Raw genomic sequence first — 18,981 nt, 5'->3', positions numbered from 1 at the left:
AACAAACTGTCTCCAAAGAAATGAGAATAAAATATTTTTCAAACCATGAGCCAGTGTCAAGCCATAAGCAAGGAGGAGAAAACTGCCTCCAATTTTTACAATTTCTCCCCAATTCACCTTTAAGCCCCTGTATTGAACAAGAATCCACTATCACAAATATTCCTTCACAAAAATACATGACATGAATTGGACATAGGTCATTTCTACAGATCATGTTTCTAAAGCCCACTGCAGAACAAATGTCCTAAAGAGTACCTTCAATCCTATGTGCAAAATCAAGAGCAAACACCTGAAGTGATTGCTGTAATTATCCTACTATATAATTGGGTTGAATTAAGTGGATTTGAAGCATGTGGATTTCTGATGTTAGTACTAACATGTAAATCAATAAAGAATAATAAAGATGCAATTCATATAGTCTGTATTACGTTTAAACACTCAACATTTTACATGAAGCTATCTATCTAGACATAATTGTTTCTAGGCATAATTGTTTCTAATGTGAAACTATTGTTCTAAAAATGGGAAAGTAATTCTAGCAAGAAGAGTAACTGAACACTGCATGTTATATTTCATTGTGGAATATATATTTCATAAATACAAATAGCTTTAGCTTGAAGGACCTGAAATTTCTCCATTAGCATGTAACACAAAACGAGAATAATTTAATTTGAATTTCAGGTATATTACATGTTTAATTCTACTTTATTAAAAAATCCTTTTTTTCCCCTCCAAAAGACCTAAATTTTAGAACATTTTTCTGACTCTGATTCATAGCTCAAAAGGGTGAAATCAACACTTTACATAATGGGCTTTGCTAGTTGAAACACATCTTATAATCACTGGCTTTGCACAGAACAGCTAAGAAATGTGGCAAGGGAGGCAGCATGTTTCTAAACAAAGCCTTCTGCAAAAAGCAAGACAGAATTGGGAATTTTGTTTCAGCTTACTATTAGATAACACATGCTAGATGAATGATGTGTAAAATTTCTCTAAACACATTAATAACAATCAACTTCTCCCTGTTAAAAATGCTATGCCAGGTAATTTTTACTTAGAGTCAGAAATAATTTCACAGGAGGGTGTAAAATGCCTTATAAATGAAAAAAAGCTAGCATCTCAGTAAAGGAATGTGAAGACAGTTCTGTATATTCAACTGGAGAAAACCACCAGAGAGGAAAAGAACTATATGCTGAAAGGCAGTGTACCTGAGGCAGTGCTGGATGCAAATACTCGAGAGATGGTGCTAGAAATATGAGAGGACAGGAGCACTGCTGTGCTGTTCTGCATGCTTCACCCAGCCAAAAACTATCTTAGCTCTTTCAAAGAAAATAGAATTCAGGTTCCCAGTGACTTCACTGTTCTGATGTTTTGACTTTCTTTAAATATTTGTGGCAAACATGCATTGCTTAAATACTATTTTCACTGTAATTTAATCATAAAAAGTTTAGGACTTAGTAAAGGTTATCATTTGAATATTTTATCACTCTAAGTATAGGATTTAGTTAAAATATCTAACTGAAGAACATCAAGTAAAAATCAGATTCTTGATAGCGTGACTTACAACAAAAAATACAAATGATGAGGAAGCAAATATTCCTTTTCTTTTTTTTTTTATCTTACAGACATTGAATAATAATTTCTTTTAAAAATAATTTTCTCACATTGCTTTTTTATTCCTTCCAAGCATATTATAATCCTAATAAACAAGATTTGGTCCTAAACACAATACCATAAACCCCCTTTTCATTCATCCCAAATCTAATACAGCCAAGTACAACGAACCTGTGAAGTTGTCTACAATGGTTGGGATATACTGCACTGTTGCAATGTGATTTATTATTATGAAGTCATAGAGTATGTAGTTCCAGTAAAGAAAAATGAAAAGAATATAAATAGTATTCTGCTAATGCAGTTACTGAATTAATACAGTAGCTTGCTCACATCAAATATTTGCTGACGTCTATGTAAATAAGAACTACTCTAATCCTGAAAGTTGGACAAAACTATAATCCCTGTCCTCTCTCAAAGTAATTCCACTGAAACAAATTAATTCTAGAGAAATCAGATCAAAACATTTTACATTTTCTAGTAGGACACAGAAAAAAAAGCCTCTTCATTTCTTTTCACATATGCTGTAAAATTATTTCATTTCCTTGATATTTAGGACTGTAGTTAAGAAAACGGCATGCACACATTTGGTTCACTAGAGTACCAACTCATTTCCCCTGAGAATCTTTAAACAGGTAATAACAAAAATTAGGTGAGGTGTTTACATGTAAAGAAAAAACAGAAATTAAATACTATTTGCTTAAATATAAAAATATATGAATTACCTTTTTACTTCTTTGGCATCACTTGCAATGAAGAATCCTAAAGTACCTTCTTGAATCTTGACATGGTTTCCAGGATTGATTAATATACTGCTCAGTGAAACAAAAAACAAAACAACAAAACATAAGTTTAAATTACTTTAAACTGAATGTTCCAAAACAGATTTATTTGGTTTTGTTATAGGGGACCCACTAGTTAGGAAAGGCTGCAAGGAATTTTTAAGCCATTCTTCCTTGAAATTTCCAATCAAATAACAGTTTCACATGCTTTTTACAAAAACTTAAGTTTGAGACAGTCACATGCCTCTGCCTATAATCACATAATTTAAGTGTTTACATCTGTTTTCTTTTGTTTTTGCATTAAATGTAGAGTATACAACTATACAAAATAACAAAGCCTCTCAGAAACATGATGTGTGAAGCTGACCATTTCAGCTTTCTTGCTCTGTCATGCAAAGTGGTGAAAAATTCACAATATGGTGAAAAGGGAAGAACCAGCAACCACCACTCAGTAATAATACAAACTACCATTTATGAAGCTAAACCCTTTGATGCAAATTTTTGCCAATTACTAGTGAAATAGAATGTTAATGGGACCCCTATCTGGACATACAACTTTGTTGTTTAAAATAATAAATACACACATACACTCAAGGGGAATGGTACAAGACAACCAGTCACGACAGCTGAAAATACATAAAATGAATAGAAAATTTTTAAAACACTGCTGTGCAGCCATGGAAGAACAAAAATAACCCAACCACACTGAGAGAACAGCCTCAGCTAAATTTGATAAAGGAAATTATAAACTGCTATCAAGAAGTGAGGTAGTCCATGTCTCTCTACGACGTTTCTTTTTTATTTTCATAATAATTTTAACACTAGATTTTAGGTAAGGCACTTTTCAAAGAACCAAGCTAAAGAGAAATATACAGATGGGGTAGATGTCAATATATTCTCCAATAAGTTTTATTAATGTGTAATACAACTAAGATTTTGACTTGCTAAAACTTAATAGAGCTTGCCAAAAGTTCTCTCTTGTCTTTTATTAAAGCTTAGCCTTTTTAAGTAAAAATGTAGTAACAGCATACATGCAATTTAGAGTAAATAAAGACTACCAGCAATTTAAACGCTTGTGGATTTAGCAAAAATTGATTTTGGGGAAGTATTTACATACAAAAACAAATAAAGCACATTTCTGAACAGACATACATTACTAAAATTTGAAGACCAAATCTTTTATGTTATTGTTAGAAGGGAAATTGGGTCTCAGCAGATCTCTTATTCAAGATGTTATTTATTATCCATACATTAGTAATAAATTAGTGTGACAAAAAATATACCTGAAAGCTTTATAATGAGCACATTGCTTTGCCTGATTACACATGCCCACAAGGCCCTATGAAAAGAATATGCAGGCTGCAAAATAAAGTGCTCATGAGTTTAGAATTAAAAGGTCGGTCATACAGCCATAATTCAGCCCCCATTATGTAGATGTTGATGATACAATTCTTAATTTAATAGCCACAAACTGCTTTTTTTCTCACAATCTGGAACTTCATTCAGTGGTGGTTTACTGTCATTACTCCAGGCATGGCTTCATGTAGTTTATCTTTCTTTAAAATCAGCATCATATTTTGCTTATGTGTTTTTCTGCAACGTTCATCACTATAGCATGCAAAAGATTCAGAAATACATAATTTATTTTACAAGAAGAATGAAGATATAGTATTATCCCATTTTACAGATGAGAGATTAAGTCACTATGAGATATAGTAGCTAATAATTTGGGATGCCTACAGGCCATTTTTTGCAAGCATTTAGCATTGCATAGCTCCACATACACCTTCTAGGGACTTTTGCTGTAAGTAAGAATGCTCAGCATTTCCAAAAGCCCAGCCTCTGGTTCCCAAAATAATAAACACTTAATCAGAGGTCATCTGTAAAAGGTTTGGTTTAAATTATTAGCTCACTCTCACACAGATATTCTGTGGCAGAGGCTGGAACAGAAATTAAATCTCAAAGAAAGCATTTACCCAGATATCCTTCCTTTTCCTTCATTCACAGTTTCAAGCTTTGCAACAAAAAGGAGAGGAGAACTACAGAAAATGGAAGTCATCACCACAGAAAGCAGGTTCATCTCCACAGCACACTTCAGTAGTATTGCAGAAAATGAAATGTGATGGTGTAAATAACACCTACATTATGCACGCAGATAAATGGGATGAATTAAATTTGCACAGCTAAACTTCCCATCTTTTGTTAGTGTATTGGGATTAATGGTTGCACATGCAACCAAAACATTTACCTAATGCAGTTTTAAAATGCAACTTCACAGGTTTTAAAATGGAATAAAACAGACAGGAAAAAAACCCCAAACAACCCCACAAGAATTTCTTCATATGAAACCAGTCACTCAGGTCACAAACAGGTTGGAAAATTGTCACTTAAGCCAACAGAGCACTTACTAGCTGTTACAGAGATACCTTAACAGGCCATCACTAAGGGAGATGAGACATCCACTCTACCAGTACACTCACAGAAAAAAAGTTGAGAATGGCCTATCTTAAGCCTGGGAGTCTATATGAGCCTAGATATGTCACTTCTCAAGAACCAGGAGAGAATCTTTCTGCCACTAACTCTCCAAAGTCTTCCTGCCAAAACTTTCTATCATGTCCGTAACTGCATCAGTGTTTCAGTCTCCACCTTTCCTCTTCCCTGTCTGTTAGTCCTTCATCTGCCATTATGCTGAGAATTCAGCTGTTAAACTCAAAAATCTTCTATAGATGCTAGTCTCATTTATTTCTACTATACTGTTCCTTCTAAAACATGCAAAGACTTGTAATATGGTTAGGGGTGGCTGTTTTTCTTAGGTACAAATGGGTACTGCTTTGTCAGAAAAATACTTTTTTTTGCCCTTATTTCATTCTTTGCCCTTAATCACTAAAATATTATAGCTTTTCAGTGAAAACAGATGAACACATTTCTTTACATAGACCCACCTTTTTTTTTTTTTTTCCTCATCCCATTCTTGGAGATAGATAAACCATACCCAAACTGTAAAAAATCCTACTAAAAGCTCAACAACTCAAACTCCATAAGCTGACTAACTACTAGTTATGTATATGTTCACTCCCCCTCACAGAACTTAAAATTTGACAAAGTAATAAGCAAATGAAGCAGTTCTTTTAAGAGGCAGTGAACGTCATCTTAAATCAGAAGTAACTGGCTTCATTTAGGATGTAATGTATTGTGAGCATGATTTTGTATCTCAAGGTTTTCTGAGACACATTAAATCAATTCAGATGGGTCAGTGTATAGACTTTATTTTTGTCAGATCTTATACTTCATTCACATATACTTATTTTTACAAAAACAATGTATTTATAGCCACAAAACATAGATGTGATCGCAGTTAATGCAGTATGACCCCAGCAGCAAAATCTTCTGTTGGGAATAAAAATTAATTTGCCCCATCACTGCTATTGGCAAAGAGTTACAGCAAAGGCTCATAAAGCTTTGGGTTTATATACATGCTGATATTTAACCAGAGCAAAATCATGAGCAATTTCTACTGACTCTATATGGATTTATTAAATATGCTGCTTATTAAAGCAGTGATTGAATTATTTCTTATGAGACCTGTAGTGTCATGAGCTAAAGTTATGCTTTGATAAGCGCTCACTCTAAAATGTACAGCAAGGGAAATGTTTTGAATTAAAAGAATAGCATCTAGGGAACAAAGAGGACAGAGAAAAATAAAACAGGCTTATGAGCATACCAAGAATGCATCCATCAGTTATTTAGAGATGCATGTATCTGTTTAAGTAGCTCATGAAAATATGCACATATATATATCCCCACAGTTGAGAAGATAAGTACATGGCAAAGTAAATTGGAGTTTTAAGAGAGAAAACTTCAGCTAATGTCTCATTTTTATGTATCTCCAAGGCTGGGGAATTTTGCAGATAAAGGAAGATGTAGGAAAAGGCAAAAAAGGACAGAAACTCATTATGTTTCATAGCAATATCTATGGCTAATCCATACGCATTCTGTGCCACACACTGGAAAAAATGCTGTTGAAAATTACATCCCTGATTTTTCCAAATATGTTTTTATCATAAAATACAATTTGATTTTTTAATCTCCTAAATCAGCTCATGAAATCAAGCAAGAAATGCCAAATACTTTAAAAGCTTCTGAGGTCTTGATCAAATTTTATAATTTTGTAACTTTACTAGGTTAGGTTACCTCAGAAACTAATCAAGTAATAGCAAGCTCAAAAAACTTTTAGTCACAATTTCCTTAACAATTCCAGTACCAGAAATACATTCCTCAGGACAAAGCATTTCATGACAGCGGTCACATGTCACTGCAAAAAAAAAAAAAATTATCTTTTGCCTTGCTTGCTCTTTCATACATGAACATTTAGAACACATGGCAATTACAGCCATGCAAATTCAATATGTGTAAATTAAATATGATTTAATGTGTTCAATGGGAATTTAATGTAATTCACCAGCATGAACTTTGAAGAAGGCAGTTCCATTACTCTGTGATAATAGAACAATTTGTATTGTGGAACAGAATGTGCAGTTTGGAAACCTCTGCTTTACACTTATCTGACGTCTAGCAAAAGTTAGTCCATTTGCTAAATAAGATTCACTTGGTGACTAGATGCAAGATCATGCATCTAAGAGCAATGAAAATATCACACATCAAAAATGTAGAAATCACCCTTGAATTCAGTTGTACTCTCAGGAATCATAGAATGAATCATAGAATAGTTTGGGTTGGAAGGGACCTTTAAAGACCATCTAGTTCCAACCCCCCTGTCATGGTCAGGGATACTTTTCACTAAAACAGATTGCTCAAAGCCCCATCCAACATGGCATTGACTACTTAAAGCTCAGGAAAGAATCAGGAACAATAGTATCTATACAGTTGAAACTGAGTTCTCAGACTGACTGAAATATAGGCAGGTGATGCACAAATGGGAATTAGTGCACATTTGAGATGCACAGTTTAAAAAAAAATGAAAAATTCAAATGCAGTCAGAAAAATTCTGGAGTAAGACTTATGGATCTCTTTACAAAGATTATTCAATGAAAAGTTAAGATAGGACACGATGACTTTTTCATATGTCAGTGGAGAATAGATATATCTGTTAGCAGCTGTGTTAATTTTGATCAATTTACTCACTTGTTGGATTGTACCTTTCTGATGTTTTAAGTATACATGCTACCTTCAGTATAATACAGATATATGTAAATATCTGTTCATCCATTCTTATTTACCTGAAAGTACCCCAGAACACGAGCATTGCCCAATACCTCTTTGCTAGTGCATGGATGATTGACTGCACAATACAACAATATTGTGATCTAGATAAACAATACCATATTATGTCTTCCCTTAAAGCATTGAAAGTGAGCTAAGGTTTTGATTACTATTTGCAGGTCTTCCATATTTTGTTGAACTTAAAGATATTTGATGGAGAACCTGATAGTTGGACGTTTGAACTGTAGGACAATTTGTGAACTGACACTTCAGGGCAGGAATAATTCCCCCCAACTATTTATTTTTTATTCATTTCTGCTGTTGAGTGATGCTTATTTGCCTCCTGCTTTCAAATATCATACATGTTGGACTCAAATTATGTTTCTTTTGTTGAAACAACAATTAGAAAGTTTGATGGCTGATATCTTTTCATGTTATTAGAATATATAAAATATTATTTCTAATAAATTTTCAGTATCCAAGAATTTCAGTAGAGGATAAAAAATATTTCCTGTAGCTTTCTATAATATTCAGCTACCTTCTATGTGAACCACATGAAAAAAACCAACCAATCAGCATTAAGAGTCTGAACCATCATTATATTGGTAGGCCACTTGCTAAGTGGCATGGCTCCACAATTTGCTTTCCACAGCTTGAAATTGAGTAGGTTTCCATTATTACTGAAGTTGTAAATGGACATAACTTTGAACTCTTAATATAGACATAGCATTTATACAGTAGATGACTCTCAGATTTGTATAACTGTCAGTCTTCTCTGAGGAAAAAAAATGGGGGATCTCATTAAGATGGAAGAGGTGCAGTAAAAGTCTTAACACTGAGCTGCCAAAGGCATGTGGAGATGCCCAGCAAGTACGGCACAGAAAACAGGCAAGGGTAACAACATTTTAACAGTACTATATGAAGATTAAAAACTGGAAGATATAGATAAGGTCAATCGGTAGAGACATACACTGGAAGAGTTCTTTTAAGAATTTTCCTTGTCAGCAGCCTCAGTTATGTACTATTCTTGTTTGTTCTTACTTTCAAGGTTACATTTTAGACAGCACTCAAAGTGGGTTCCATCTCATCTGTCTTAGAATGGAAGCTGCTTTCAAGAACTGTCTCTCTCTTCCCTTGCAATCATGAACTAAGCCTGGATAATAAACATCTAACGTTTAGATTGATAAAGTTAGGTGAGATTAATCCCGTTATCAGCGACCAATTGAACAGTTCATCCCTGCATCAATGAAACTTGTCTGATTCAGTAACACTCCCTTTTTTTTCTCAGATTTATGGCTACCTTTGTAACTGCCATCATCCTTGTCTAAAAAAAGAAAAGATCAATTGTTGAATTAAAGAAACACAAATGGCAAAATTTTGACTAAACAAATGACAAAAGCTGTAACAACTCTGTTTTAAACCTTGTGGTAGATGTACTGTACCATTCCCCATGTGACTGAAACAGTAGCAATATCATCTAGTAATCAGGAAGATATAATATTCTTTAAGTACTACTAATACATTATCTAAAAGATGACTATGTGGTATTACTGACTATAGCTACCACATTTTTAAATAAAACCAGATATTATTCTTGATTGTTTCATGCCATGCCCAGATGAAATGCACCACTATTAGCATAATGGCCTTTTAAAATGTACCATGTCATTCATGCAGCTACAGAACTAGAATTATAAAATTAGTTTGAGACAACATTTTTTTTTCAGGGTATGTCTTAAAGTGGAGTGTGAGGGTAGGTGCGCAAATCCCACAGTAGGAGTTGCGTGCATACCAGCTTCACACTGATTGTAACTTATAAGCATTGCTTCTTTCTTCTGGGCTCTATCATTGACATTAATTCAGATCCATATTGCTCTACACAGAAAAATCCAGTAAGACACTAAAAAGAATACAAGGCAAAAGACACAGTGCACATTACATGCTACAGTATATTAAAGCTTAATTACTAAAAGCATATAAAAGGTTGCTCCCAGGAGTTCAGTTCTTTACAATAGTAACTACTAAGTCATGGTGTACAGGATGGGCATGAGGTATTTTATTGGGGCATAGTCCAAACTAGTTCAACGGTGCTGGTGAATTCAATACACTTTGAAACAATTAAATTATTCCTTCTGGTTCCAGAAGTGACTGATTATCAGTACAATGAAGCAGCACAATATACTTTATTCTGGGAGCAAGCAACTTCACTTGGTACAACACTTCTTCATATTGCTTATCATGCCAGCGTTAACATGCCTTCACCACAAGATAATATATACTTAAAAAGCAAGAAGCGAAGTAGAGGTGCAACAACTGCAGATCCTTGAAGATGCTAAGTGTTGCAGTAACTTCTCTGCAGTTGGATCATATCAATAATGCCAAACTGACAGGAAGCCACCTCTCTTTTCACACATCTACTCAGAAACCACAGGAGAATTAGACTAAAAATTAAATAAACATAACACTAACAACACACGCAACAGAACAGACACAGAAAGTAAAGTTTGGAGAGTATGATGAAGAAGGAAATTGAAATGTCTGGACAACAAGAATGGGTATCCAAAGAGCACCACTGACAGTCAGACAGACTGCTATAAGCAGTTAGAAAAAACAAAGCTGGAATGGGGAAGAGAGATGAGGAGAGGAGAGGATATGGAAGAGCATGCCTTATTTACTTCATCCAAACCAATAGCAGCAAGATAGAATGTAGACCAGAGAGGGGCTCACAGCATGGTATACCAAAAGAAAATGCAAAACATGCCATCCCAAAGAAAAACCAAAACTGAGAAACAAATACATTTGGTAACATCTTCATAAATGAGCTTAATAAATGTCATTAAAATGAAAGTGACATATAGTACAAACTATCCATGGCACTTTCACTGGAACAGTAAAATAGCTTTGATGAGTACTGTATTATGAATAACTGGGCTCAAAACAGGACCAGCAATGCAAAGAATCAGGTATTTGGTTGTTGTTAATGGAAGGTGAGGCTACAAGAGAACGTGAACTACTGTATTGTAAGACGTGTTTTGAAGGAAGACTCTGGGGAAAGAAGGACATCAATGAAGGTGTGAATATGGAGACAATATGGTAGCACAAGGGCTGGTAAAGACAAAATATACATCATCACGATACAGTACAAATGAAAAAAGAGGAGGGGAGATGTTAACAGTAAAGTCTACTTTTCAAATGCAACAATCTGTTACACCAATGACTCCACAAGGGGACAGGGGGAAAAAGCCTAAAAAACTTATACTGTTTTATTTTGTACTTCCTGCAAAGAAGTTAGTGCATGAGTCACGAGAACCAATGGAGAGACAAAATGCTATTCTCTCTCCTCTTTGAGATTGGGGGCTCATATATAAATATACACACAGATATATATATATACACATATAGACAGATGAATATATATATATATGTATATATGTGTGTGTATATACAGAGAAAGATAGACAAAGATGTTATCTTCCTGCGTTCTTGGCAAGGAATTAGTCCTGAAGTTAGAAGGAGTGGAGGTAGGATTGAGGTTGGAAGGAAAGGTAACGAAGAGGGCATACCGCTTTCGGCTTCTGCAAACGACAAGAAAAAAATTGCAAATCAAACACTTTGATAAGAAATCAACTGACACCAAAGCAAAAGCAAAAAAACCCTTTATTTAAAAGTCTTCAAGGCTCAAAGGTTTTTCTGCTGAGAATGAGAACAAATATATGGATAGACAAAGAGAAAAATTAACAAGAGGAGTAAACACAGGGTGCAGGAGGGAAGAATCCTAGTTGGGCTTTCCTTCTTGCTTAATCATGTGGAAAAAAGAAAAAAAATACAGGGGAGAAAGGAAGGCAAAAATATATCTAAAAGGGATTTCAGATGAGGTGTTTGAATGTCTGCATTTTGAACTGGTATTTTTTGCTATCTATTCAGCAAGCTCTGCTGGGACATTTTCAGGTTGATGTTCTTCATGTTCCTTTAGCATTTTTTCTACAGAAGAAACAAAACCTCTCTACAAATGAACTAAGAAATACCATTTTTTAAGCTAAAGTATTTGGCTTGCATCAGGGACAAAAAAACTTATTTAAGAAGTGCTTCCTGCTCTTAATAACTGATTATAATATTCCCTGATACTAATTAGAGATGAAGTAATGGCTAACTCATATTGTGACCTGGAACTACTAAAGTGCAGACCTTAGTAGCTGATCCGCTAAACTCAGTCATGTTTTGTAAATTCAGAGGTTTCTGTGATAACTGAGCAGTAATTTAAACATAAGTAAATATATAAATGTAAAGGTAAAAAAAGAAATATATCTAATCATGGCTGATTTAATTAATCTTTAAGATACCTTGATGAGAAACAGTTGCCTAAAAAGATAAACATACTATAGATACTCTATCCATTATTTGAAAACGAGTTTGTGTTTATCATATCTATGACTATAATACCTGTATTTAGGCTTGAAAACTTTTAAATTCTGCTTTAAGTAATCTTGTAAAATCATATACTGTTTATAATTAAGAATGTAATACTGTCAAAACTTGTTATCAAGGTGTGCTTACTGTTTCGTGTAGCTTTATTAGGAGTCAGGAAAAAAAAGGAGAAAAAACCCAACTGCAAGCAGGAAGCTCAGCTACTGCTAACATGTACATTAATATTAGCTTGGATAGAGTTCTGATGATTTAAAATTACTATTGATCTCAAATTCCCTATAGTAGAGTTAAGAGAATTTAGCTGCAAATCAGAAAGCTTTAGAAAACTGGCATCTAGGAGACTGCCTGGAAGAAAAAAAGTGCATAGGTAAATGAGTATTTATGCCACTCTACATGTTAGAAGACATTAACAAAGTCAATGAAAATTCTGCTGTTGACTTAAAATGGTACTAGGATTGATCCTTTACACTGAGGTGAAAATATGAAGAGGGGATTAGGAAATCTGGAATGCCCTCACATTGCCGCTTTTGAGACCTGCACACACTTCTGAATTCACTTTGCACTCCTTGTGCTCCGAGTGCAAAATGATGAAGGCAGATGAAACTAATCTTAAAAGGAAACTCCCTGTGTAAGTAAAAAATCAGATATGTAGTTTACTTACGTAGATATTCTGTTATGACTAGTAACAAAAATTAAACTGATGGGACTTCTCAACACTTAAGCAGAAAGAATGCTTTGAAAATTTCCCCTTCTCCTAAAAATACTGGTCCTAGACCTGTCTCAGCTATGGCAGGAAATACTAGATCTTAATAAAAGGGTGCCACCTAGATAATATTCCAAATTTTTATTTATACTTATCATTGTTGCTCTAAGTAGTAAACTATGTAAAACCTCTCAACAGTTTTACAAAATATGAATCTAAACTATAATCATAAAATAAATCAGCACATATCTACTGTTGGTCACTCTCATAAAGAGTGAAAGCTACAAGGGTACCATTATCAGTTCCCCTTTCACTTTTATGAAGAATTACCAATGAAGAACTTAAGATACTAAGTAGAATAAAATATTTCCAAAGTCAGCATCAACAAACATAAATGGTAAATGCAAATTTATCTTGTTCGATGACAGCTTGCACTTGTAAACCATGTTATTCTAGTTTTTATCTTAATTCCCCACCTTTTCATTTAATAAGATGCAAGGAAATGCAAGTATACCTAAGAAGTGAGAAACTGAACTTTTGTTCCATTACCTTTCTGGTTAGACTAAAAGGCTCCAGCTCAGAAAACCACAAATATGTACTTAACATATTTGGGTTGAAGAGCACAGGAACAAGTAGAACAGTAAAGATATTCTGCGGGTAGCTCTGTGATTCACCAAACAGTGACTATAAAATTATCACTGGTTAATAAAGTCAGCAGATATTACTGTGGATCAGGGTTATAAGAATATGTGGCTAACTTACATGCTCTTCTCTTGTTACATATGTATTCACAAAATCCAGCTGTTAACATCCCTTTGTTAGTATTGTTTCCTGCAATTTTTGGGCTCTTTTTTCCTACCAAATTAATTAATTGTGAACTGTTACCTGCATGGCTTTAAGTAAGAATGAATATATGATTGTATCACACTGTGTTACTCTTTGTGAGATCCTCTGCATCACCTTGTGATTAAGAACTCAATCCAACTCCCACTGAAGTTAGTGCAAAGAATGATAAGGAAGCCATGATTTATCTGTTATTACTGAAAAAGACTGTAATATTAGCACTTATGTAAGTAAATGACAACTGAAGTAATGACAGCCTAAAGTTGGGCAATAATTCTTAGGAGAACCAACAGAAACCAAGTATTTTCTAATATTGGAAATACAAAATCTGATAAATAGTTCCACTGCTGTTACTACTGTATTTTTCTTTTTTCTAGGAAGAGATTAAACTGTTCAGAGACAAAAGAATAATAAATCATTTGCTTTACATTAGCTAATGCAGAATGAGATCATTCAATGGAAAAGTATTTTAAGAGCCCATGGGAGCTGGAAACATTAAGAAAAATATATGATATTTAAGAAAAAAAAAATAAGGATTTCTTAATCAGCATACTGTGGACAAAAATAATATCCAATAGCACATACACCATTTCACATGTCACTTTATAAGATAGGAAAGAATCAAGCAAAAACCTACTATAGGGCATCGAAATACTCTTATAAACAGTTGCAACGTTGCATTTTCCATGTCAGATGTCCCACACAGGTTTTATAGATATTTTTAGTAAAGAAAAATGACAACATTTAATAATAAACATTAAAATAAACTTTCAAAACCTCAGAAATTGTGGCATGAGCTCAAATGACAGAATTGGTTCTCCTGTGAGGAGAAACAATTACCATTTAAAGTTTTAGTTAATTAGTGGCCAAAAATAAGATGAACTAATATGTATCATTCCAGATTTACTACAGTAGTAAAGAATATAATTTTTGACAGAGGAAAATAAAATTCAGCTCAGGGACAGTATTGTCATATTTTTATTATATGCTTCTCCACATGTTGCAGAGCACACTTTTAACATTTTTGTTACACAAAAATGAATGTTGTGTAAAGCACTGGTGGACAAGTTGATAGAAGATCGACTCCAATGTTCACTCAGATGTAAAAGAATTTTTGTACAAAAAACCCACAAGAAACACTTCTTTCCCTATCTGTGAATCTGTACTAATAATAATGATTTTTTTTCTTTTTCAATGAGGAAAGGAGTCAGCCAGTTGGTAATTTCAAGTCTTAATTAATCTTTTCCAGTTTCATGATGTTATTCACATATGCGAATTTTGTCAGAACAGATACCATACAAATACTATGTTTATCCTATATTTCTGTTTATCTTGTATCCTAGATAAATTGGTTCTTCCAAATTGATTTAAATGAAATTATTATTTTGAGAATACACATAGCTATAATGAGTTTCAATATCACGTCTGTTTTCTACTTTTCCATTTTTAGTAAAATAAGTTGGACCTCTAATTAAAACTGATAGACTATTAACAAAAACATTGTAAGTTTGTGTTTAAGTAAAAATGAATTGTACTTCTGGAGACGGGACATATGTATCACTGTCCCCTGACCTTCTACTAAATGTTCTGACTTGAATTAATTTTAGGGAAGAAGAATAGTGCAGAAATAAAAGCCTTTCAGCGGTATATGAAATGGTGCAATGTGATGGAATGCTAATTATACTCTGAAATGTTTCAAAAGCATAAGAATGGCTGTGTTCACTCTGGAAAAAAAAGCAGGCAAAATTCTTGACAGTGCATTCCTGAACTTAAAATTTGCAGACATTGGACATACCTGCTTTCTCGTTTTTCTGACTTGTATTCTATGGCTATCATTAAGAGCTTTAGTTTCGCAAACACCAGTCTGCAGGAAAAAAAAAAAGGCCAAGAGTCAGTCCTTTTTCACAACCAACATCACATATGTAGAGATGGCTGCAGGGTATGTATTTTCTATGGGAACTTACACTAAGATCTTTTCTAATTTTTTCAGCTAGGTATACACAGAACACATATTAAGGTCTTTCTATTTTGAAGATAATGAACACATATTTTCCTAAAAATATAAACTGAGAAGTTGAGAACAGCAGCATAAGCACCAACACACTATGTTACTAAGTCTACTTAAGCAACAAGAATAAAGGTAATGATACACAACATAAAATTGCATTTGGCTATAGTTGTGCATGTCTTGAGGAAATTTTTCAAATCTTTGCTGGAATTCAGCCATATGTTGATTGAAGTGTGCATTCCTTAGAAAATAGGTATGTACTGAACTAAAATGAGAATACACTATTGATAAGTCGGTATTTGCCAACTACTGTCACAAAGGAACAGCATGACTGGAAGCAATTTCTGACCATTATATGGGAAGTACATTCTGATACTCTATTACACATTTTTTTCAGTTGTAAAAGTCTGTACAAGTGGCTATTTATTAAAACAACTCAAAGACTTGTAGAACTGTGAGTTAGCACACCACCATTTGCTTCAAGCTAATAGGCTCTGTCAGAATAAACAAAGAAACTAACCATTTTTTTTTTTAAATAACTACAAACCATTCTCCAGTTTTGTCATTGAAGTGTATGCAAATTCAATGCTACTTGCTTCCTGTTCTACGCATTTGTCACAAATTATTCTACGGCTCACCTTTCAATTAGATGGCTGCCATCTTCTATAAAATACACTAACTTTTCTAGGGCTCAGTGCTTCCCTACCAACTTCCTTACTTCAGTGTTATTAATAATTTTGCATATATTTCAATACTATTTATTTTCTTTAAGCAAAGTAAGCAATATTCTGCATAGTTTGCATCAGTCATATACTTAGCAGAAAACAAGGAATTGGCTGCTGAACTGATATTGTTCCATTTCTATAAGTTTCAGAAATCACTGTCAACAGTTATTTTCTGCTATTTCTTCAGGATAAGAGAATAATTAGAGAGAAGCATGGATGTAGGGGTACTGACAATGCTAAGGCAATGTGCTGCATATCACATAAGGATATATACAATAAAATTTACTTTGCATTGTTTAAGTTTTGCCATGTAATACTTGAGCATATTTTTTTCTTAAAAAATTTTCGTTTTGAGGGATTGTAAAAGTACCTCTGTAATCTCCATGTCTGGGAAGGTAAGTGATATCTCAGTATTGGGAAGTAACACAAAAACACAGATAGGGGGAAGATTCATTTAACTTTTTTTCAGAATCAATTAAAAGTCTTATTCTAGCTCCAGAACTCCAGCCAATGTCAGGAATGGGCAGACAAAATCCTGATAGTTACTGAATTCTCGATTAGCCTGTCTCCTCCCACAATATTAACAGGTAAATGAAGCCTGACTATCAGCGTCAAAAAAAAAAAAAAAAAAGAAAAAATCAATTTGCAAATATAGTAACACTAGAGTATCCTATATGTTGTATTAAGACTATTATGTATCTGTTTTAAAGAAGATGATGTAAAATACAACTTTATGAGCCATGAATGTCAGGAGTTCTAAACCTATGGGGTTTTTTATTTGGACCACCTACATTACTTTAGGAAACATACTTAACTTCTCTTCCTCAGTTTCACTTCTGTGCAGTATTTGGTAATCTATCTATCTATATATCTTCATTTAAAAAAAAAAAAAAAACAAACACAAAACGAAACAAACAAAAAAGCCAACATGAAGAGATAGGGATAAGGCATCAGCATCTTATTCTTATCTATAGATTTACTAAAAATATTTAAGTGGTAAAACAAATAGGTTTACACGGACTTGGCCATGCAATTAAATATTAGGATTAAAAAGTCTCAGCATTTAACTATATTCTGCAAATGTAGTTTGATATGATTAAAATGAGAAAGAGAAAGATCTTATACCTGCTTTTTTCCCTTGATACATAAGAACCTTGTAATAAGAAATTAGAACACTTTTTATCTCAAATTATTGTGTAGAAGTGCACAAGAATTGTCAATGACAGTACATGAGGCATTAATTTCTATTTTATTTTCAACTGCCACCATCATCTGCTAACTACTGATGAACACAGATGGTCATGAACAAAGGCTCTTAAGAATTTGAATCTGACTGATTCTATCTACCCAGAGGGAAATAAATTGGGTTTGACATTAAATCTTCCTTCTTTACTGGTAAGACTATCATTGGCATAAATTAACCATAGATACCTGCTGTATTATTTGCATGTGAAAGTACTGGGATATTTAGAATCTCCTTTCTGAGCAGCAAAACATGAGGATATAACCTTGATTAGTTATTAATTATTTATTTTTGTACCAAACATTAATAAAGGGATTTTAATTAGAAAATCTACTGGAAGGAATTTTTTTCTTTTCAAACAAATTTTTTGATTGAAGTCTTGTACACAATAAGTCATTCATTTTTTTTCCTCAGTGTCACTTATAACATTTTTGTTAAACTACTTTTGACAAAGGAATAAGTACTCTCCTCAGGAGAGAAAAAGTATTTTTAACTACTTCCATACCTTGGTTCACCTGCAGTTAGCAAAAGTATTTTGATATAGAATAAATGACATTGCTATTCACCTAATGAAAAATACGTGGAAAAATATCATTCCTGATAAAAAAGTAGTACCATAGTAGCATCTTAAGCTGAGAAAATTACTTACAATATCAGAATTCTTTCATAAATATACTACTTTTGTCTACTTTTCAACCTATTTTTTATGCACATTGGCAGCTAGTGCTTTCTGATGCTTGCTAGTACACTCTGTTCCTTAGGAGTTGGAAGTATGAGAATATCAGGGACTTTACTTTTATGGGGCAGCAGTGTCTAAAACCAATGCAGCCAATGAGGTTTGTATGTTGGATCACAAATTATCATAATATATATATAATAACCCAAATATCTCTTTAAAAGGTTACTTAATGTCAGGCTCAGCTAATTTCCAATCACATGAAACTGGCAAAAGCATGGGCACCTTCTGCTTTCAACCTACAGCTGGGTTATTCCAGATGCCAAGGACTCATGTATTGCTCAGGCAAGGAAAAAAATGTAAGCAAATACTCCAACAGTAGAATTTCACAGAACTATTCAAAACTTTAAAAGCACCGATGTAAGTGGTTACCTGATCAGTGTCAAATGGCAAGTTTGTTAGCAAGATTTTTGGGGGTCGCGTTAAAATATTTGAGATATATTTTACGGGTGTCTTACTAGATCACTACATGCACTTCTACTATTGCATTAGAATTGCTGGGTCTTAAGTATGCTACAGAAGAGCAGAAGAGAACAGAAGTCAGAGGAGGAATCAGAAATTAGACATGCTAAGAAATGAAAAGCCACTGGCTGAAATCTATCACATACATAATACAGAAGGCACTGGTGTTGTTGCTACCGGTACTGGAAAATTTGCCCAAAAAGTAAGAGTACTTAACTACTAT

General features: G+C 33.7%; 1 protein-coding gene across 50 annotated transcripts in view; it reads right to left on the bottom strand.

Moving 5' to 3' along the window:
• The window catches only part of KCNMA1 (potassium calcium-activated channel subfamily M alpha 1), a 528,098-nt gene that overhangs the window by 112,743 nt on the left and 396,374 nt on the right, over nt 1-18,981 (bottom strand). For 33 of the 50 annotated variants that reach the window (XM_069796228.1, XM_069796227.1, XM_069796226.1 and 30 more), the window contains 3 exons: nt 15,380-15,448; nt 11,177-11,188; nt 2,337-2,423 (listed from right to left, as the gene is read on the bottom strand). In XM_069796228.1, the coding sequence (XP_069652329.1) occupies nt 2,337-2,423; nt 11,177-11,188; nt 15,380-15,448 (168 nt within the window). The remainder of the gene's footprint in view (nt 1-2,336; nt 2,424-11,176; nt 11,189-15,379; nt 15,449-18,981) is intronic. The other 17 variants (XM_069796217.1, XM_069796263.1, XM_069796220.1 and 14 more) reach the window with 1 other exon arrangement.

The sequence above is a fragment of the Haliaeetus albicilla genome, chromosome 11, assembly GCF_947461875.1.
Source record: "Haliaeetus albicilla chromosome 11, bHalAlb1.1, whole genome shotgun sequence".
NCBI lineage: Eukaryota > Metazoa > Chordata > Aves > Accipitriformes > Accipitridae > Haliaeetus > Haliaeetus albicilla.
The sequence above is the reverse complement of the archived record's forward strand: the minus strand, read 5'-3'. Positions and strand labels throughout refer to the sequence as shown.